This window comes from Osmia bicornis, chromosome 9 (assembly GCF_907164935.1).
Source record: "Osmia bicornis bicornis chromosome 9, iOsmBic2.1, whole genome shotgun sequence".
Classification (NCBI taxonomy): domain Eukaryota; kingdom Metazoa; phylum Arthropoda; class Insecta; order Hymenoptera; family Megachilidae; genus Osmia; species Osmia bicornis.
In genome coordinates, this window is record NC_060224.1 from 7,002,261 (window position 1) to 7,022,626 (window position 20,366).

General features: G+C 39.4%; 5 protein-coding genes across 7 annotated transcripts in view; 2 read left to right on the forward strand and 3 right to left on the reverse strand.

Annotated features, from left to right (window-relative positions):
• LOC114874433 (disintegrin and metalloproteinase domain-containing protein 10-like) overlaps nucleotides 1–3,245 on the reverse strand; it is a 30,694-nt gene extending 27,449 nt beyond the window's left edge. The window contains exons 1-5 of one of the 3 annotated variants that reach the window (XM_029183682.2): nucleotides 3,157–3,245; nucleotides 2,433–2,767; nucleotides 2,258–2,362; nucleotides 1,991–2,176; nucleotides 1,518–1,717 (exon numbers count right to left, since the gene is read on the reverse strand). The gene's annotated coding sequence lies outside the window, so the exon portion shown is untranslated. Of the gene's footprint in view, nucleotides 1–1,517; nucleotides 1,865–1,976; nucleotides 2,177–2,257; nucleotides 2,363–2,432; nucleotides 2,768–3,156 lie in introns of those variants that run through there. The other 2 variants (XM_029183683.2, XM_029183684.2) reach the window with 2 other exon arrangements.
• On the forward strand, nucleotides 3,017–3,923 carry LOC114874438 (calmodulin-like protein 4). Its single transcript, XM_029183693.2, has 5 exons — nucleotides 3,017–3,137; nucleotides 3,200–3,230; nucleotides 3,308–3,439; nucleotides 3,506–3,688; nucleotides 3,750–3,923. Exons 1-5 carry the CDS (start codon nucleotides 3,135–3,137, stop codon nucleotides 3,848–3,850), a joined length of 450 nt encoding a protein of 149 aa, XP_029039526.1. The 5' UTR covers nucleotides 3,017–3,134; the 3' UTR covers nucleotides 3,851–3,923.
• Nucleotides 3,919–16,047, reverse strand: LOC114874435 (neuronal acetylcholine receptor subunit alpha-10-like). Its single transcript, XM_046287205.1, has 9 exons — nucleotides 15,450–16,047; nucleotides 14,060–15,380; nucleotides 10,255–10,391; nucleotides 9,199–9,353; nucleotides 8,774–8,957; nucleotides 6,464–6,680; nucleotides 5,907–6,041; nucleotides 4,850–5,028; nucleotides 3,919–4,649 (listed from the first exon to the last, which is right to left on the reverse strand). The coding sequence occupies exons 2-9, from the start codon at nucleotides 14,115–14,117 to the stop codon at nucleotides 4,215–4,217; spliced, it is 1,500 nt and encodes a 499-aa protein (XP_046143161.1). The 5' UTR covers nucleotides 14,118–15,380; nucleotides 15,450–16,047; the 3' UTR covers nucleotides 3,919–4,214.
• A 92-nt stretch (nucleotides 16,048–16,139) lies between these two features.
• On the reverse strand, nucleotides 16,140–18,921 carry LOC114874436 (60S ribosomal protein L4). Its single transcript, XM_029183691.2, has 8 exons — nucleotides 18,814–18,921; nucleotides 18,189–18,366; nucleotides 17,819–18,064; nucleotides 17,505–17,629; nucleotides 17,197–17,295; nucleotides 16,848–17,119; nucleotides 16,501–16,660; nucleotides 16,140–16,429 (listed from the first exon to the last, which is right to left on the reverse strand). The coding sequence occupies exons 1-8, from the start codon at nucleotides 18,814–18,816 to the stop codon at nucleotides 16,211–16,213; spliced, it is 1,302 nt and encodes a 433-aa protein (XP_029039524.1). The 5' UTR covers nucleotides 18,817–18,921; the 3' UTR covers nucleotides 16,140–16,210.
• Nucleotides 18,922–19,184: 263 nt separating this feature from the next.
• LOC114874437 (pre-mRNA-splicing factor SPF27) lies at nucleotides 19,185–20,338 on the forward strand. Its single transcript, XM_029183692.2, has 3 exons — nucleotides 19,185–19,372; nucleotides 19,489–19,754; nucleotides 19,843–20,338. Exons 1-3 carry the CDS (start codon nucleotides 19,298–19,300, stop codon nucleotides 20,246–20,248), a joined length of 747 nt encoding a protein of 248 aa, XP_029039525.1. The 5' UTR covers nucleotides 19,185–19,297; the 3' UTR covers nucleotides 20,249–20,338.
• The last annotated feature ends 28 nt before the right edge of the window (nucleotides 20,339–20,366 follow it).

A 20,366-nucleotide genomic window follows, 5' to 3' on the forward strand; every position in this document is an offset into this window, starting at 1 on the left:
GATGGATCAACGATCGTATTCAACGACGAGGAGGAGGAGAGCATCGAACCGATTTTCCATCGAGCGAGCCTCGCTGAACCGTTACCTCGTAACGTAGCCGGCGAAACACGTTTCGTGTAATGTCCTAAACGTTCGTCGGCGCAACTTGTAAAGCAATTACCCTGGACGTCGTCGTCCTCCTCCTCCTCGTCGTCGAGAGGGCAGCGAACGTCGAAAACTTTCGACCGAAAATTCGAGCTGCTCGATCGGAGGAGATGGGTCGCGTACGTGCAACGATTATTAATCTCTGGCTTAAGGCGATTACCAAACGGGATCTCTATTGTTACGTTAAACTACGATGGAGAGGGGAATGAAATTCCATCGAGTTTCGGAGGATTATTAATTTCTAGCCCGCCAGTGATTAGTGTCGTTAAATCGATCCGGTGAATTAAACTATTGGATCGATTTTACCAAGTTCAAGGATTGTTCGATTCTAGCTTGCATAATTTTCCGTAGACGACGATCGTTACCGTGGCACTGATTGTTTAATTAACCAGATAAATTGTTAAACTATCGGACGATATTGGAAGCGTTAAGTTGATTACGCGGTTAGACATCTTAGAAGATTAGGTAAATTGCGCGGCTAACTTTCCTGTCTGACAACTTGAAGGGGTCTTAACAGTTCCCTTTGTGTTCACCCGGGGGAAATTTTCCTTAAGAACCATTGAGCGTTGAACAATAATAATTTCGAGCTACTAACCGACTACCTGAGCTATTTTTTGATATAACTTTCACGCAGATAAGCATCCTTATGCAACGCTCGTTACATGCGCCAACCCGATATCCGGTAGTCGCGTTTAACGCTCGCTTTTGCCATTAAACGACGATTAAAGTCTCGCTAGAACTTTTGCAATTTACCGCACAAGTAATCCCGACTCCTTTGATTCTCTTCCTTTCTCTTACTCCGTATACACCTATATCCTTATCTCATTCATTTATAAAACTTTGCAACAATAAATTTATCGAGAGAGAAAAAAAGATCCTCCGTAACCTATCGTTGCACCCCTTTATCCGCGTGCGTTCCCTTGAAATGTCAGCATCCAAAGAAACCACTTCCGTCACTCGTGGTCCCCGTAGCGTTGCAGACGCGTTTAACGTGACATTTAAATCCCCCATAATGCGCGTGCAATCCGACGTAAACAAACTGTTACAGAAAAACAACAAGATCGCGGGAATCGACGCGGATCCGGCCGAATCTCGCGGCAATCGAAGGTGTGTATCTAAGGCTAAGGTGACTCGATCACGAGAGAAATCTGGTATCGTTCTCAGCCGACTTACATTCCCTTCGACAGCTATGTGTGCGGGGGAAGGTACAAGGAGAGAAAGAGAAACGCAGGAGTAGACGTGCAGGAGAGAAAAAAAAATGACGGTGCTTGGTCGCGCGAGAAGTAACGAAGAGAGAGAGAGAGACAAGGGAGAGACTTGCACGTAGAATATTGCGCGTGCTCGCTGTTCTTCGCATCCTATCCGACACCTACCTATGCACAACGGCTCGAGAGTCCTGCCACGGGCGTCCTTTCTGCCAGGATCCTCGTCCTTCCGACCGGTTCTGGCAGGGTCGTCGATTACTCATTTACGGTCATTGTACCGCATCCTGTCGCACCACGCACCAACTACACACAGGGCACCCACACGCGTGTCACACAGCAACGACCGCTTAACGTGCTCTACCTCTCTCCTGGATGAACAAAGAAATTTCGTGAACAGAGATAGGTGACAGAGAATGAAAGAGGAGCAGAAGGAGAAAAGCACGCGATGCACAACTTTCACCCGAACGATACCAACGAGAACGCGTTTCGCGTCGTACTGACGGGAATACTCGTGACTCGCGCGAACGAAGACTCCGAGGACAACGACTTCCCCTACCATCCGCGCCGTTCGACCCAGCTGTGCTGCGCCCTCTTTCCCTCCGACCAGCTATCCAACTTCTCCTCTACCTGTTCTTATCTACCTGATAGCGCGTTCTCTTTCCATTCGAAGGATCCCTTCCATGTCTGGACGCGGACCAACGCTTTCCAATAGTGGCACGCTATACCACCAACCCGACCATCCTGTCACCCCTCCTTGCTCGTCCTATCCCGAACTCCCACCTTCCTGTAACTTGACCTTAGCCGTCGGTCAAAGGAAAGCTGCGTTTCTGAAACAGAAGGGCGATCGAAGGGTTTACGATTGCTCAGCTCTTTCTAATGTTCGATGGAAATGTATTTTTACCGATTACCATTAATTCTTTTGTTTATAAAGCAGCTTTTTTTTAAATACTTCCTTGCATATTTATACAGCGTTCATTCAAATCAATTGTAGTTGTTTAAGAAGACTCTGTTACCTAAGAAATAATTATCTAAATTAGCATCTATCTTTTTATCAACTTTTGTGAAATCAAAGTGTGATAGTACCTTTTGGCTCCATGAATTTAGAATCTTTCTTGTTCATGTTTACAGAAGGTTTAGCCCCATCCGTAGACGGAGGTAAATGCAAGAAAACTAGCGATGTGATACCGTCGAAGTGGGGTTGTTTGGCGGAGAAGGGGCCCCTCCGTGAAAGACCCCTCCAGGTGGCTTATTTAACCCCCCAATCTTGTCACCTCTTTCATAACTAAGTGACGTTTAGTTCATAAAACATCCTATCTTCTTCTTTTTCCTTTCCTGGTGATGATGGCCATGCTGGTGGTGATAATTTCATTGACTGAGCGACTCGCTTTTTGTTTTTCTGCATTTTCCTCCCTTGTTTCCTAGATAAAGAATTACAGACAGTAAGAAAAGCAAAACAAGAATATACATACACATTGCTTGTTTAAATAGGACACAGATTATTAATAAAAGGGACTTGCTCTCACTGTGAGATCACTAGACTATCAAAAAAAGATGAATTTTTATGTGAAATTCAAATGAAGATCGATCGATCGCAAGTGGTAACGGATTACCACGATTAGTACGAGTTGCATCCGAAGGCGTCGCCTCTGTACAATGAAAAGAAATCAGGTACAGTTAGGTAAAATGTCAGAATGAACCTAGCTCTACCCTTGAATAACGTTGTCTGACACGTAAACGAACAGTGAAAACAAGAAATTTTTACAAAAGTCTTGTAAAAGATTAATTATGGTAACTATTGCTACATTACCTATGAAAATATCAGATTCATACATAATTGCTTTCCATTGTAGGCTCGTTATTTTCGAGAGGAAGATATAGACGGTACGTGGGTTGATTATTCTTCTGGTTATGGTACTATCCAGTTATATTTTATAACAGAAATGTGTATTATCCTTCAGAATTCAGAGAATGCTTCTACTTGTTTGCAAGAAGCGGTCAGATACGAACTTTGGACGAACTTACAATCATTATGCGGTCACTAGGGTTGAGTCCCACTATTGCAGAGCTAAATAAATACCTGAAGGATAAAGGTATGAATAAGATTAAGTGATCAATAAGAAAATGAAGTTTTTAAAGCTAAAGATTCTTACTTTTAGGAGGGAAAATGTCGTTTGCTGATTTCTTAGAAGTAATGCATCTACAAACTAGAGCAGAAGACCTTCCTAAAGAAGTAATAGAAGCTTTTCAAGCTGCAGATAAGTTTAGGACTGGCACTATACCTGCTAGACAATTGGCTCATATGTTGCTCCATTGGGGAGAACAATTGAGCAGCAAAGAAGGTTTGTTCTAACAACTGATAAGCTATTTTCAATAAACAACTAATTTCTACTTATTTTGCAGTGGAGCAGATTTTTAGAGAAGCTAACGTGTCTCCAAACGGACACGTTAAATACGAAGATTTTGTGAAAATAGCTTGTGCACCAGTACCTGATTACTATTAAAACTATATGCATTTATGTATTAAGAATTTCTACATTTCCGTCCTATAGTTAATAAATGAATATCATCATTAAACAAACAGAGAGTTTATTTCCATACCAGTATATCTCTGTTAAACAAATGCTATACATCTTATTTTTAAGATACTTATAGTTAATCGATTCAACATCGTTTGACACACGTATATTTACAGACGATTCAATGAATTACCTCTTTTATTGTATAAAAAAGGAAGAGAGCTACCAGAATCGTTTCTGAAAGTAAATTAAAAAAAGAAAAAAAAAGTAAACGTAATACCTTACTAAAGATCGGAGAAAAAACCAATCGATTCTTATTCGAAACAAAGTTATTCTCGTGTCATGAACATTATTCTTTGGCGATGTTCGTAGTAGGTGGTGAGCCGCAAAGGATGACGGTGGTGCTGACGATCGTCGTGAGAAAAAAAATGCAAAGAAGTGCTCGATCGCTGACCAAAGCGACCTGTTTCCAATCCAATTCCATCCTTTCCCGACGATCTTGCTCTGCCAATCGTTTCTCGTTCCTCTCGATCGTCGCGTGTACTCTTCCCAGGACTCTCGACCATTGGGCTTCGAGGCCACCTTCTTTTCCTAGATCTGCACCAGTCGTTGATTTTTTCCAGTTCATTGTTCTAGCAGCAGCTCGAAACTCACCCAAACTAGGACTGCTACTGTTGCTTTCCTCCCTTCTGGTAACGAACTTCGGGGATGACTGTGACTGTGCTACTTCCGGTTTACAATGCAACGGGCAGTTGTTCTTTCTTCGGGGTGGCTCGACTGGTTCCTAATGCAAAATACATCGTTCATAAGCTGATACTGTGAAGGAAATAACCATGGCTTACAGCTAAAAGCCACAAACTATAAGAGTCCATATCGTGTATCTTAAGTTTAAGTACAGCTTTCGTATATTAATTTCGTCCTAGTTGATCAAAGTCTTCGCTATGGAACATCAGATTTTGTGCTAAGTATGTTCGGAAAGTTTACCGATCTCTTCTCCTCTTGGAAATTCAGGAACACTATCCTGGCAAGTTTGTCCAAGACCAAAGATCGAACGATACCGGGTACTCTGCTACCTCGAACGCCGCGATGATGAAGATTTAACGTAACCACGGCTAATCCCGAAGCGAAAGACACCAAGCAAATGCTGACTCCGTAATAAAGACCTGAAAACAGAACGATCAAGTTAATTGATAATCGTGCGACTGGTAGAAACGAACCATTGAACGTAGTTAATTGAAGGTTTGCGAAATATTCCATTGTTGTTTAGATAAATTAATTGTCTACCACGCTTCCAATTAGAGTTTCTCACGGAATACGCTCAGCTGGGATGGTATAGGACGCTTTTGCCACGGGCTAAACGCGATTCCACCGCGTTTCACATTGGTATCCGAGGACTTTCAAACGGGACACCTGGGAATTTTCAATCAACGCGGTTACACCATTGATGCTGCAAGCACTATGAAATATCCCCGAGTTTCACACGGAATTTTGTATCAATTTCTTTTCACATTATACTTTGAAGGGACAGTGTCAACAGGGTTGCAAACAAAGATATCCTCCTTCTCGTTTAGGAAAAAGGAAACCCTTTATTCCTTTAACGAACGATGGAAATAAAACAATCGCGAAGGGTAGAATTTCACGTCTCGAAAGAGATAAATAACGATCTCAGATTTCTTAAACGATATCCTAACAATGTAAATTTATATTTTAACAATGCAGATTCGCTGTTTTTAAAATTATCATTTTAGTGAAATAAAGTGTCGTAATCATTGTTCATCGTCTGGATCACTCGATACCGAGTGTTAACGATCGTCAACGTTAAATATCCCATCACGCGATATCGCATACTCCATTGTCGATACTAAATATTCCCATCAGGGAATATCAGGGGTAGGTCGTGAACGCTTAAACGCTACGGCACACTGCGATGACCTGCTTCTAAAGTCTGATAGCGAAGACGTTTAGGAAAGTCGATATACAACACAGGTATTTCGTTCGTTTCACAAATTATCCTTAATAAGGGGTTAATAAAGATACTCACTTATCAGAGGTGTCTTCTCCGTGGGCGGCAGTGTCTCGCGAATAGTCATTAGGAAGACCGTCATAGAGAGAAGAGCCGAGATCCCGAGGGTGACTTTCTCTCCCGATTCCGAGGGCACGTAGAATACCAACAGGGCTGAACAAACGGAGAACAGGTCATGTTAGAAGAAAAAAAAAAGGAACAAACTTCTCTTAGAATATCGAAGAGAAGGGATTCTTGGACCAGAGCACGAAAACTTTCGAGTCATGTCAACAAGGAGGTCGAAGAAACTTTCGCATAAATCTTTTTCCATCGAACGCGTTAAACTCGAGCCTCTCTTTGTCAAGCAGGTTTAATCGAGGACGTTTCCTTAGAATATATCCTTCAAGGAGAATATCGCGATGCACAGGGCGGTCCTTGTTAGAGCGTCTTTTTATGATTCCCGAAGGTTTTAATGAAATTTCCTGCACCAGACACGATAAGGACACTTGAACCCTCTTACTGAAAGTGATTGTAATCCTTCGAGGGGAAATTTGTATTAAAATTCTTTCAGAGGATAGTACAGACAGGAGACTCACCAACGCCGTTGATGAGTATACATGGAAGAATCAAATTGAAGACGTAGAACATCGGTCGACGTCTTAGACGTATCTCGTAGGTGATGTCTGGATACGGTTCCGGACAGCATGAATAGTACTCGACGTTCCTTCTCGCGGAGAAATCGACCAAGTCGAATTCACCGTTCGCTTGGTAATTGCTCACGTCTCCTTGTTCGCTCTGCCTCTCCAGTTCGAGCTGTACAACATATTTCGCACTTAACGTCTCCCCTTCGACAATGGGTTAGTTCAATTTAGAGAAATCCTTCGCGGAAACGCAAGTTTCTGTACGCTTCGTGTTACGACTTTGCCCCCTCGACCCGTAGCGAACGTGTCGCAGAGTAATTAGTAAAAGAGAAGATTAACCGAACGTGCGCTGACGCGTTAAACCGTTTGACACGCGTACAGACGAAAGAAATCAGGAATTAAGGGTGTTGAAGCGTCGCTTCGAATTAAATCCGGTGAAACGAAACGCGATTACATGTCAGCGCGTTTCGTTGAATCTTCGGACACGTTAGCGGACAGCTGTCGGACAGGGAAAACGAAGCGACACGGAAATTGTATTCGACGCGACGGGAAAAGGAAAATTCTCGTTGCAATAGACATTACACGTGAAGTAATACTAATAACACAGTGCCAGTCTCACCTTTGTTCATGATCAGTTTGACACGTGTTTGCTTAAAAATAATTCCTACAACACGAACGTTGCTCTCTGATTATTGTCTAAGGAACGAGATTACAAAGCGCAGTTCCAACTCGTGTTCTCACGCGGAAACGTGTAATATACGGGTGCCAAGTTTTCGAATTAATCGTCGCCCACGTACATTTCGTATCAATGTTATTCCGGAACTCGCGACACGCACGGCGAACTTTGCCAACTTCTTGGAACATAAGTTATACGAATTCGGGCCGGAACAGAATCTGCCCAAAGGTTTAAACACGCCGCTCCGGAAGTCGAACACCCAATGTTAAGCTGCTCGTAGCTTAAGAACAAACTTCTGTGTTGTAAAATGACAAAGGACTTCTCTATGAGGAATTTTCAGGTGTGCATCTTATTCGGGACACCCTATTCTCAAACGCTGGTCCGCGGAGAATTTTTACCTGTCCGCGTTAACAAATTTTCTTATTCCAAAAGAATGATAATCAAATTTTAATTTATTAAATTACGAAATAAAAATATTTTTAACTAATTTTAAACTTATGTAGTAATTCTTTAGTACCTAGTAAAATTATTTTGTTAAAGAAAAACCACCGGTCCGCGGGCCAAAAATGGTTGAGAAACGCTGGGTCAGCATATAACAATTCGACAGAGTTCCATGCACCGAAAGAACGAACTCTTAATCCCGAGGAAGCCCCAAAACGTCCAGATTTTTACTAAGAGGCCAGACACAATATAAGGATATCGGATCGAATGGCAAATTTAATTTTTCTGGAAATAAAAGGGAACGAGCTTCCTGTATCTCTCTTACGATTGATAACTTTCAAGGAAACTTATTAATTTAAACCTGATCGATAAATTTCAGTGAAAGACTGAAGGGATCGATGATACTTGCAATTACCTGTACTTACAAGTTACAACGATCAATTATCGATCACTACCGCAAAAGGGTTAAGTAAATACATGTTATCGAGCGTTAGGCGATTCAGGTGGTTGGCAAAGTGTTAAGTTTCAAGGTTTCGGTCAAACCAATATTTTTTATCCTCCGCCAGATGGTCCTTCAACCGATATACCACTTTCTCGTTTGCATATCGTACCGAGAGAGGAACTGCGTGAAATTGAGGGCAATATAGAGAAGGATCATCCGACTTGATGTGGATTGCAATATGGTGTTCCTATTAAATCGCGTAACCGAAGTTGTTCGTTAAATAACTATACCAACTCTTACACTCAAATTTGCATACGAAATTGTTCCATGAAAGTCGAATCTATACATCAATTTAAACTTGTAATGGACTCATTAGTGCGGCATTTAACCCGGAGAAAGAAAAAAAAATAGCCGAGTAATTTTCGAATCGATGATGATTTAAATAAACCATTTGTGCGAGGAATGCAGAGGGTTGGAACGTATTGAACGATGTTCCAGGCGGATGTCACCAACGATTTCGATCGAGTTAATTGCGCGGAAAACTGCATGCATCTTCTATAGGTCTGTTGAAATTCGCAAGGTTCTATGGAATCGCCTCGTTTCTCGTCCTGGCGTCACCGTAGTGAAAGGATTCGTGCAAAAATATAAGTCTACAATAAAAATCGCTATGTTTTTATAGAATGAATAGAAGAAAATTTAAGCTTACTTGGTATCCATCGTATGTCCAAGAGGCCCATTTCAGGACGCAGCGTTGTTCATCGAAGGGGAAAAACTCCACGTCTATGTCGCAGCTGCTGCGAAAGATTCCATGACTTAGCCACACTACTTCTCCCGTGTGACTGACGATCACATTCGTATTGATAACCGCCGAGCTGTATTGGGGATCCGCACTGGAAACAACATTCAATGGTACAGGCTCTGATATCGGAGAAAAGAAATCAGCACCGCTCTGCTGCAGTCAATCAATACGAAATGCTCTGTTTTATAATATTTTGAACAAGTGTGTGTATGTGTGTCTGCATAGAGGAAAGATATGGAGCAGAAATATTCTTGATAATTATAACATGGCACAGAATTAAAGAGAGAATAATTTTCATACGGATATTTTCCACGCGAAAAATCGTAACTTACTTGTTGTAGAGAATCGTGTCCGGTCTCCAAACACGATTGTATGGTACACGAATCACTCGAATTCCAGCGAATTCCGAAGCGTTCCATTTCAAATGGTGGTCCGTCCAGACCTGTGTCACCCAACAGTTCGTCGTGAGTATCTGGTTCTTCTCGTCCTGCAATGGAAATCAAAGTAAAATCTTTTCCTTCGATTACCAACGACCACCTTCCTCTTCGAATTCATTCAAACGCAGTCGTTTGTAAAATCCTTCTGCAACAACGATGAATGAATAAAGTTTTCTATAAAACACGGTACTCGACCGATTTTCTCATAAATTTTCTTTGATGTTCGTGCGATAAAGAATACCATATTGCAACTCTTAGAAGCACGCTTCGGTAAATACAAGGACCGTTCTTTAATACTTTAATGCGTTAAAAGAAATGCTGGCACGGTGTTAAACAAGGTTGTAGCTTTCAAATAGTTAAAGTACCTTCTACAAGTATTTGGAACAGAGATCGTATGGTTAAACTATTTCTAGAATTCCTACAGTATGTCAAGATGCAATCGAGATAAAAAGAACATTTATGAAATGATCCGCTATTCGTACACGGTAAATAATCTGTACATGATTGTAAAAACTCGCACGAAACAGCAAATTGCTGGTTGTTTTACAAGGATCTCGTTACGTGTTCTTTTGACGAGTTATAGGAAGCATGAAATCCGGGTCAAGCCTGGTTGGACCTGCATTAACTTCGAGGGAAGTATCGTTGCTGCTTGATACGGTAACGTTTACCCCAGGAAATATCGATTTATATTTATATTACGATACATTTATTTCCATTTCCTTGAGAACTGTCGACGCTGACAGGAAGCTGGATCGAAAGAGAAACAAGATTCCCATGGTAGAAAGGCGTGGTAACTGAAAATACTTAAGACAAATGACTTAGACGAATATACATGAACTTTATGAGAAATTTCAAACATTTATCTCCTGTATATTCCTAACGAAAGGATCATTTCTCACGGATGTAATATGAAAATATAGCAGGAACTTTTGATGTTCACCGAATACTCACCACATCGATTATATGATGAAGAGAAAGTCCAAAGACGACTGCCAAGGGTTGTGAAGAATTTTTAGCTGGTCGAACACCAGCGTCGTATCCATCGAGCAGATACTTCGTCAGTCTGTATTCGTGTTCATCTCCCAAACCTGCGAATACAGTGTACATGAACTATTAACAAGCATAAAATTTAATCGTATAATCGTTTGGAATCGGGTTTCAATTCCGTCCCCTTTTCTCTAATGGCAAATGTAATTCCCTTTATTACATCAAATGGCGTTGTCTATAGATGGAAGCGTTCGTCCCACAGAAGTGGGTACTGTGTCTCGAAACGCGATGGAACCCATCCTTCGACTAATCTTCCTTCGATTCTGTCTTCTCTCAAAGCTTACCAAGCGTTGTCGTCAAACCTCAATTAAATAAAGCATCTCTCGGCTGAGACAATGAGTCTTACTGGTTGGGAAGAAAAAGTATTCGATGGTTGTGGGATTGGTTGATTAAAGTTAGAAGTGTCCTTTGATCTTCTAATGAAACGCTTGCACGAGAATGTTGGGCGAAGGTTGATTGTGTACGCTGATAAAAAAGCTTTCAAAAGCTTCAAGATGAAGACATTATAAAAAATTCATATGTACCAAGGTCAGAGTGAAAATGGTCCACAAAATCTTTCCTCCAACCCTTTTAATTCCGATCGTTAAATCTACGTCAGATGACGATATAGCTAGCCACCTCCATACGTGGAGGCGTTTCACTTTTCTGAATCGTTTAACGGGCAACCTTACAACTGATTCCGATATTCTCTCCCCCGAAAAAAAGAGAGTTATCGGAAAAAGTTGCTGATTTACAAGCGGACAGATTCGACGGTCTGTCAGAAAACACTTATTTAAAAGCATTGTTTTGTCGTGTTTCAATGTGGCTTGGTAAAAGAGGCGAATTTATCAGCTAATCAAGCGGAAACTAAAGGGATCTATTCTTAGCACGCAAATTTCGCTATCTTCGAGAACTCTACGTGTTTAGTAAATATCGATAATTAATAGCGAAACTGATCACGCCGAGGGGAACACATTTAGAATAACATTTCAGTGACATTTAACCATCTAACGAGTGATTTTTCAACCAGGAATTTGTTTATTTAATGAATATTTTCGTGAAAGAGGAAACGGTAAAACTCTTACTTCCTCGATCATCAAAAAATTCTATTCAGTGTAACTCTGCGTCATAAATTCACCCTTTCAAAACGATCGGTGTGTGTACTTTTCAGCGTGCAAAATTTCTGTATTTTTTCATTATCCTCCAGTGTTTACACGAAGCAACGTATTCCGCTTTTCATACAGTGCACGCTGGAAGAGAATTTCGACTGCAAAATACAACAAAGCGTATTAACTTATTATCTCATCGAACAATGGAATAGCAGTATCATTGTTTGAATACGTTTGAAGGCATTTGTTATCCTTTCCCTTGGCATTAAAATCTACCCGTGTACAATAATCGTCCGGAATTTAAATTTTATATTTCCCGAAAATCGATCGTCGCACAGATTCTTGTCACCTCGACACAGTTATTCCCCTTCGATCTTTAACGAAGACAGTTGGCGAACTTCGTTATTAAACGTTTGCGTTGGCCTTTCGTGTAAACGACGCGGCGAAGAGCCGTTTCACTCCTCTCGCCACTAATTCGCGATCGGAACATCGTCGAAATTTGCATGCTCGCCACCCGTAGAAATTCGCCAAGCGACTCGCAGATCGATCGGTTTGTTTACCTCGCCACCAATGTAATTACTGATCGAGGATCGAATCATACTTTTCTTAATATATCTTTAGACGATTCTTGAAATATTTAAAAAGATTCGCGATTCTTTTCCTGCGTGCAACGAGCTCACAGGCTTTTCAACAGAATTTAACGGAAGCGTAGGGGCGAAATATTGAAAAGAAACGGGAATAAGGATGTCGTTTCGTAAGAACCGCGGTTCCTCGAAGGATTTTCGTTTCACGCAGCATCTCGTTACAAATTCGACTTCGATTTAGCGTAGCAACGAGGAAACCTGCGAGTCTATTTCGCGGTTGAAGAGCTTTTTCGATAGCTCTCCCTCCCAGTCAGAAGGGATAAAAGAGTCGACTGGCTGGTGCTTCGCAAGAATGAAGAGCTTCGCGTTGTACATTTTCCACGTTTTGTAGGATCGTATCGATGCAGAGCTTTCCAACGTTGCATCCTGGATTTGCACGGTAATTCATGGACACTCCAGGCTCGCGTGGTATCAAACAGAATCGTGGAGTGTCCAAGCTTTATCGGGTTTCCGCTCTTCCCTCTCCTCTCCCATTCCTCTTTGTTGCCATGTTTCCTGACTATTTCGAATTTATACGCAAGGAGATTCTGTCGCTTCCGTTTCGACACTTTTTTCATTAACTAAAGAAAAAATAAATATTTTTTAGAACGTTGCCTTTAAAATATTAAATTTTGAATTTATATAAGTAGATAAAAAAAAAAATCATTTCAATGTGAACACGAATCTCTTGATGCATATCCTTAGCCCCAAGTCATTTGTTGTGGAGGAAAGAAGTTAAGGCAGTCGGCAAACTCTCCTTCGAACTCCTCCACTCGTTATTTGCATGCTAACGAGAATACGTTTCCTTTATTTCGTCAACAACCGTGCGCTCTCTAACCGAACATGGAAATCATGTTTGAAGAATGTGTTTCAAAGTTTGTCAGGAGGAAAAATCCAAGCGGAAAATGGAACGTTTCGAACCACCTGTCTCGAACAGTGAAACTTTCCAATCTTGAAAACTTTTTTTCCTTCTCCCTCTTCAATACAAATTTCGAAGAATTTGTAAGCATATGCACTATAAAAAAAGGATAGAAATCATCGAGTTTCTAGTGAAGTTCTCGGAGTAACGGGGGTGAAAATATTCGAAGAAATTGATTTACAACTCTATCGAACTTCATGAAATTCCAACTCGGGAAATCCTGTCGAACGAGCAATCCATTTATCGAACAGACAGAAGAAATTGCCCTTAATCACTAGACGAGCCGTTCTTAATCAACATTTTCCTTGCCGCCTTCGTCAGATCTGTTATCGAGATTCAATCTCGCATGCAAAACGGAAATGATTACACCGTATTTTCATAACACGGCAAAAATGAAACGAAAGGAAACAGAAGACGTTTTCCTTTAACGAGTTTTTGTATTTCCCTGTTGGGGAGAGATTTAATCAGGGGAGAAACTTGTAATCTTGTTTAATAAGATCGCATAGTCGATGAGAGAAGTAAAATCAATTAACTAGACGTATAATTTGTTTTCCATTTGTATTGGAACATAATTAAGTAACAGTTTTAATGAAAGAAAACCAGGAATTAATTTATGAATTGCCCATTAATTAAGTAGCGAATGTTTATGTATTTATGAAGTTAAATTATTGAAGCGGTTTAATTCGGTTACCAAACAAAACATCTTTTTAAATGAAATTAATGAACATGAACGATTTAAATTCTACTAATGTGATTCACTTGGAAAAACTCTTAAAATGAACTGAATACATTTCAGATATTTAATAATTCATCTAATTTGAAAAACAAATCGGTGGTTGAATAGATTTAACCCTCTTCGCGGTTCCTTCAACGTAACCATCATCACAGCAAGTTCTACGAGAATAAAAATAACATAAAACATGGGAACTCATTTGAAAAGTTTCCTTTTCATTAAAACTTTTTAACTTGACAAAAATTAACGATAACTCAACGAAGCGATACTTAATTAAACTTGTACTGAAAGGGGTGCGCTTGGGAAGTAAAGGGTTAAAAATGAAATCTAGCAAAAGCGGACTTACCGTTCCCGAAAATAATTGCCAAAACTCCGCAATGAAAGAACAGGACCAAAGGCGACATGGAATTGATATACCACTTAAACGCGAGACCGCCTGTCCTCGACTGATGTCCGATGCTTTTCAACCACCGTGCAATTTCGACCCTGAATCCCGCGCTACCCCTACCAACGCGTCTCTTCCAAAGGAAATTCGCGCAGGCGTTTCAAACAATGCAGACACGAATGTTAAACAAACTGCCGGTTATAGTTAGGTGATCCTCTCTCATACATCTTCACACTCGACTCTTCTCAACACCACCACTGCGTTATAAAAATTTTTAATTAATGCCTCGATTATTAACAAGAATTTTTATAAGTATCTTTATAACAATCAAATAATAATGAAATTGTAATGAGGTTCTCGATGCTCCAAAACAGTACGGTTGAATTGGTAAGTAAGGAGCATTGATTGCAAATTATTCAATTAAAAAATATTACCTCCTCGCACAAAGCTATTTAGATCGTGCAATATCGAACATGCTCGTTACTTTGTTTTCAACTGATTTTCAATTGTCACTCCTCCTAGCACACTTTCCAAATTGACAAGTAAACCTTTCGTGACCGTTGTTGCACCCTTCGAAGATAGAGCGCTCGATCACCACGTGTTTCTTTCTGCGATGACATGGTGCATGTTCGAGTCGTCTGAAAAATGAACGTAAAGAGAAATCAGTTAAAGAGCAATGAAAACGCGACGATGGAATCGGCACACTGTCCAAAATGTGCAACTTCCTTTCAATTTGTCAGAAAACCGAATCCTTTAGTGGTACACTCTGGTAAACCAGTGACCGAGAGAATTGCGAGACCGCTTGACTGCGGCTATGTAATGCAGATTGTTTCAATTGGTGTTCGATCGGACAACGTTTATGAGGTGGATCCTGGCTTGTTAATTAACCCCTTGCCTTACAATTTTTGTACCAATTAACCACTCTGATATTAGCTGTGATCATAAAGCAAGGGGTTAATGAACGATCATTGCAATCAATGGTGTGTGTAATCCATTAAATTGCAGGCACGAATGCTGCTGTCGCCGGAGGTGGATATGTCTTCCATCAAAATAACCGTAAAAGGAAACAATCTGCGGGTAAACGTGTGCAGGCCATTTAACGATCAGTTCACTAGTCATTTGCCAGGGATCATCGATAAATCGAACGCTGGTGATATCATTAAAAAGATAATGAAGCACTGCGAGAACTTGCTTATACCGGATGATATCGATAGCGCGAAAGTTCGTGCGGTGGTGGACAATAAGAACAGAATGCTCGTGCTTACGGCACCTGCAATGAAACCTAGTAAAATGAGAAAGAAATATATTGAGAAAAGTTGAAATGTTGCTTTTTTTTAATCATGGTTCTTACATGAAGCCATTTAGCAGTCGAAGGTTTCAAACTCGATAGAACAAAAGATGATCGTGCGAAGCTGGTTTCGAATAAGTTCATCCAGTTGACTCGTGAAAAAATGATTCCTGACAGGAGACTCCAATATTTTCGTTTAGACTGACCGCTATGGATACGCTACCGCCTCATTGCCAAGAAAACGCAATCACCTTAAAGCAAAATGATTACATGAATTTTGAAATGATGTCGAATGGATTCAAGGCGAGCTTGAAATTTGACAGGGTTCCTAATTTCTACACCATCGAAAATAAAGAACTTTACGCTGCACGTACTTCACGATTTAGTAAAATTTCATGAGATTCAGTGGCATTTGGAAAAGTTTGGTAACGATAGGATTAACGTGTACTTGCAGGCGGAGATCAAGATCGAAGGATTGAAAGTAGGAACCGCCACTTTAGTAACTGAAAATATGTTGAATATAAAATTGCATAGCGCAGAGGATTGGTCGCACATAAGGAACCTTAACTTTTTAATACCGTCCGAAGCAAACGCGAAGAAAGTCTCGATTGAAATTTTTAATGATACAATTTTCATGCGGGCACCGCTTAAAAAGAAACATACATAACGTTATGTATTCTTATTATTACAAATTATTAATATCATATCGAAGGTAGGAAATATAGTTTAGAGATCAATTACAAAACTATCATCCTCTGTTGTCCTCCCATATTTATTCAAAACAAATAAACGTCATGGGTCAACAACGAATTGTTGGTAAAAAGTTACTTCTTTACGGGTGCAGCTTTTGATGCCGCAGGTTTCCCTGCGGCTTTTTCAGTTGGTTTAGTCACTTTTTCAGGCTTAGCCGCGGTAGCGGTTTTTGCCTTCTTCACGGTTTTTGTCTTCTTAGGTTTAGCTGCTTTTGCAGCTAATATTTGTTTCCTACGTCTTTCTAACAGCAGCTTGGTCTTTACAGCTGGTACAGACTTTGGAAGCTTCAGCTGTACAGAAAAAATGTTTCGTCAGATATTATATAAAACGAGTATTATTAAATATTGGAACCGGAACTTACTCCACGCTTCTCGGCCAGAATAAGTTCCTTCTCGTGTTGACGTTTCCTTGCAGTCAAGATTGCTGCGCGTTTCAGAACAGCGGCATATGGATTCAGACGCAACATCGCACGGGTATTGGTCAACGGGTTCAATTTCTTCACACTGCGGACCACCTTCTTCCTACAATTATAAAATTTATCTCCGATGCACATGTGGCTAATAAAACAATTCCAAAACATTTATGAAAGGAAGGCATCAGATATGGTTAAGGATATTATCACTGTCAGTCAGTAACACGGACCAAAAATTATCATCATACACAAGTTCCATAACGCATTGTTTATAATAATATAACAGGTTCACATACCTTGGTGCTCTCAAAACCTTACGGATTTCGTCAGCTTTCAAAAGTCTTGCCAAATCTGTGTTTGCCATTTTGGGGAAAGGTAAGTTGTAATCAGCTTTCAGCTGGGATTCCTTACGCCATGTTCCGTACAGAGCATCAAGTTTCTCGAAGGCAGACTTTGTCCAGATTACGAAACGACCGATGTGACCACCAGGTGCTAATTTTAAAAGATTCATCTTATTGATATTCATAAGATCGATACCGGGAATGTTACGGAACGCCTTGCGAATGCCCTACGAACAGTTTACGAATAAAAATAAGTAAAGTCGTTACGAAATTCGAAAAGGTAACTTGTTAGACTCTCGTATACCTGATCTTGACCGTATACGATCAAAGGTCCTCGACGCTGAATACGTCTACGGTTACGCATTTTACCCTTGCCAGCACGGAAACGTTGGGATTTGTATACCTATGATCAAAAGAAAGAAATTATTTTCTAATCGATTAATGTATTAATCAATTGTTTGATTAGTTTTACCCCTGCCCAGCAGTTTGCTAGTCAAGAACGCCAAAATAACCATGTTTATTTAGCACCTAATTAGGAGCATCTAAATTAAAGTGATCATAATAAAGATGCGGACATTTAACGGTGCATAATGAAGATAGAAGCACATTTACCTTTTGGATATCATTCCATGCCTTGATACGTCTTAAAAAGATAACAGCTTGCTTAGTTTTACTGTACTCTTGAATTTTGTCTGATACTACCAAAGGGAATTCTGGAACCTCTTGTACCATGTGACCTGAATGTAACAAAAAAATAAAGGTAACTATGGATTTATTTAAAGGACAATATAAAACAAGTAATGACTATGTAACCCTCAGCAGAATGGAATTAATATAATCAATGTTAAATCAGCAACACGGACCATACCTATCATCATTGTCATATTTTATCAGTTACTTGATTATCATCATATGATGTTAATTACCTTTAGATTGTACAAGAGCTGGAACACCAGATGCAGCGATAGAGGAAACCAGAGCATATCTTTTCTGGTTAACATTAATTTTGCGGTGCCAACGTCTCCATGGCTTGGTCGGGGCAAACATGCGTCCTCCTCTACACATGTTACCAAACGCACCCTGACCAGAGCGGTGAGTACCACCACCGCGAACACGCGGAATACGTGCTACGGCACGTCCTGTTCCCCATGATTCAGCAGAGGTTTGATGACCTAACAAAAGAAACCTATATTTAATAATTCTAACATTAGTTCTTTAACAAAAATAAGAAACAGAACATAAAATTTGTCAAAGTATTTGATTCTTGAGTTAAATAATAAATGAATTCATATTTACCAGCCTCTTTAGACACACAATATGGTTGTCTACTATTCTTTGAAACTTGTTGGTGAACGAAATTTACAATATCGGGCCGAATTGGTGCTTTGAACACAGCCGGCAGAGAAATTGTTTCGCCCGACGTCTCATTTTTATCGGTATAAACCGTAACAAGGGGTCGCGCCGTTGATAACGCCTGTAAAAGAAGAAAAAATGTTAAAATATACGCCTGTTTAACATTTGATAACAATAAGCTCAATTATTACAAATTAAAGTAAACTTTATGTTCTGATGCGTTCAAAGATGGTTCCTATTGGAATGGCACATGGCGTATTAGCACATTGAAATCATCATACTCTTGCAAATATTTCTATATATATAACTATATACAAATAGATATTACATCAATGTAATTATAATTAATATAATAAAAAACAAAAACTATTTGAAGCATAAAATTATAGATCAACAAGTTCCAAACAAAACTACATTATGTTACAAATTATTACACGTGGTCAACTATGCGATGGATGCGGTCCACTATTCGATATGAAATTCTTGTAAATCAAAAGGCATTTTAATAACCTGAATACATTAAATACAAAACAGTAATGAATTCTAAATGAATTATAATATTTCTTACCATTTCGCGTCTATTTTACAACTTTTCGGGCATCAGATATAAACTAACCAGGCAGCTCACACGCCTTACCTGGCCGTAAAGGAAGATGGACGCAAACGGAAGTTACACAGTAAACCATTACGCATGCTCAGAATCCACTATTTCTTAAGCACCATTCATAGTCATTCTACATTTGACCTTTATAAATATAATTACCATGCAATAAACTAAATACTTTTTAAAAAAATAATGTTTTATCACTGCTTACAATTATAATAATCAAATGTTGTTGTAACAAAAGATAGATCTTAAAAATTTGATGGGTTTGTTATCAAGTACCAATGGTAACACAGTTCTATAGGAAATTGCGTGTGGGTATTGGTAGTTACAGCAGAAATATTCTTGGTAATGAAAAATGGGTTTTAACAGGAAATGCAATAAGATTTGAATACAGTTGAACCATTATTGTTGACAAATTTTGACGTTGGGAAAAGTATTTTCCTAAATGGCAGGAGAAGTTATTGTTGATGCACTTCCGTACATTGATCAGGGCTATGATGAACCTGGAGTTAGAGAAGCGGTAAATAGTTTTTGTATAATAACTCGTGGAAGAATATTTCAAGGTTATATTATGTATGTTTATATTAACATTAAATAAACAAATATAATATTCATCTCCCCTAATAAATGTTTTAGGCTCTGGCAATGGTTGAAGAAGAAACGCGTCGTTATAGGCCAACAAAGAATTATTTAGAACACTTGCCACCATTAAATATAAATGCTTTTGAAACAGAAGTAATGAAACATGAATTTGAGAGGATGCAAAATCGTTTGCCAATGGAAGTACTCAGTATGAAACGGTACGAGCTACCTCCACCTCCACCAGGAAAAATGAATGATCTTGCTGCATGGAATGAAAGTGTGGAAAACAGTAGTGCTCAATTGGAACACCAGGCAACTAGGTATATAATCTTAATAGGTGGTTCTTTCATATTGTTATCTAGTATTTACATTGATCTCACTATATTCTATATAAAAATACTATTTTAGAATCTGTAATCTTGAACTAATGATGGATTATGGATGCGAGGCATGGAAATCTTACTTAGAAATATTGGTGCAACTAGTAAGTCAAGCTCAGAAGCAATTACAAGCATTGAGAAAAAAGATTCAGGAAGTTAATTGGCAAAGAAAATCTATGCAAACTCAAGGAGGAGAAAAACTGAGAGCATTAGAAGCCCAATGGGTTGGATTAGTATCAAAAAATTATGAAATTGAACAAGCATGTGTTCATTTAGAGGAAGAAATACAGAAATCTATGATAAACAAAGGTGAAGGTCTAGAGATTAGTGATGTACCAGGAGAGGAAGAACCAGATATTCCAGGGAAAAATGCTACAGAGGTCATGGCATCAGAAATGGATCTACAGGAGCAACAAGAAAATCAAGAACCTTAAAGAACACAAAATAAGATTAAAATTATGTACAGTTATAAATAACAGTGTTTTATATTATTATTTAAATATATTAAGTGTATTTAAAATTGATTTTAAAATATGTCTATCCTTCCCTAAT

Bases quoted from the DNA above. Each gene is read 5' to 3' on its own strand.
- LOC114874438 (XM_029183693.2), top strand. The intron at 3,231-3,307 runs GTACGTGGGTTG...ATTATCCTTCAG, and splicing joins TCGAGAGGAAGATATAGACG to AATTCAGAGAATGCTTCTAC. The intron at 3,440-3,505 runs GTATGAATAAGA...TCTTACTTTTAG, and splicing joins TAAATACCTGAAGGATAAAG to GAGGGAAAATGTCGTTTGCT.
- LOC114874435 (XM_046287205.1), bottom strand. From the start codon at position 14,117: ATGTCGCCTTTGGTCCTGTTCTTTCATTGCGGAGTTTTGGCAATTATT. The intron at 10,392-14,059 runs GTAAGTCCGCTT...CTGTATTCGCAG, and splicing joins GGCAATTATTTTCGGGAACG to GTTTGGGAGATGAACACGAA. The intron at 9,354-10,254 runs GTGAGTATTCGG...TTTCCATTGCAG, and splicing joins TTCATCATATAATCGATGTG to GACGAGAAGAACCAGATACT.
- LOC114874436 (XM_029183691.2), bottom strand. The intron at 17,630-17,818 runs GTAATTAACATC...TGTTACATTCAG, and splicing joins AGCTCTTGTACAATCTAAAG to GTCACATGGTACAAGAGGTT. The intron at 17,296-17,504 runs GTAAATGTGCTT...TTTTGATCATAG, and splicing joins CATGGAATGATATCCAAAAG to GTATACAAATCCCAACGTTT.
- LOC114874437 (XM_029183692.2), top strand. From the start codon at position 19,298: ATGGCAGGAGAAGTTATTGTTGATGCACTTCCGTACATTGATCAGGGC. The intron at 19,373-19,488 runs GTAAATAGTTTT...TAAATGTTTTAG, and splicing joins AACCTGGAGTTAGAGAAGCG to GCTCTGGCAATGGTTGAAGA. The intron at 19,755-19,842 runs GTATATAATCTT...ATACTATTTTAG, and splicing joins TTGGAACACCAGGCAACTAG to AATCTGTAATCTTGAACTAA.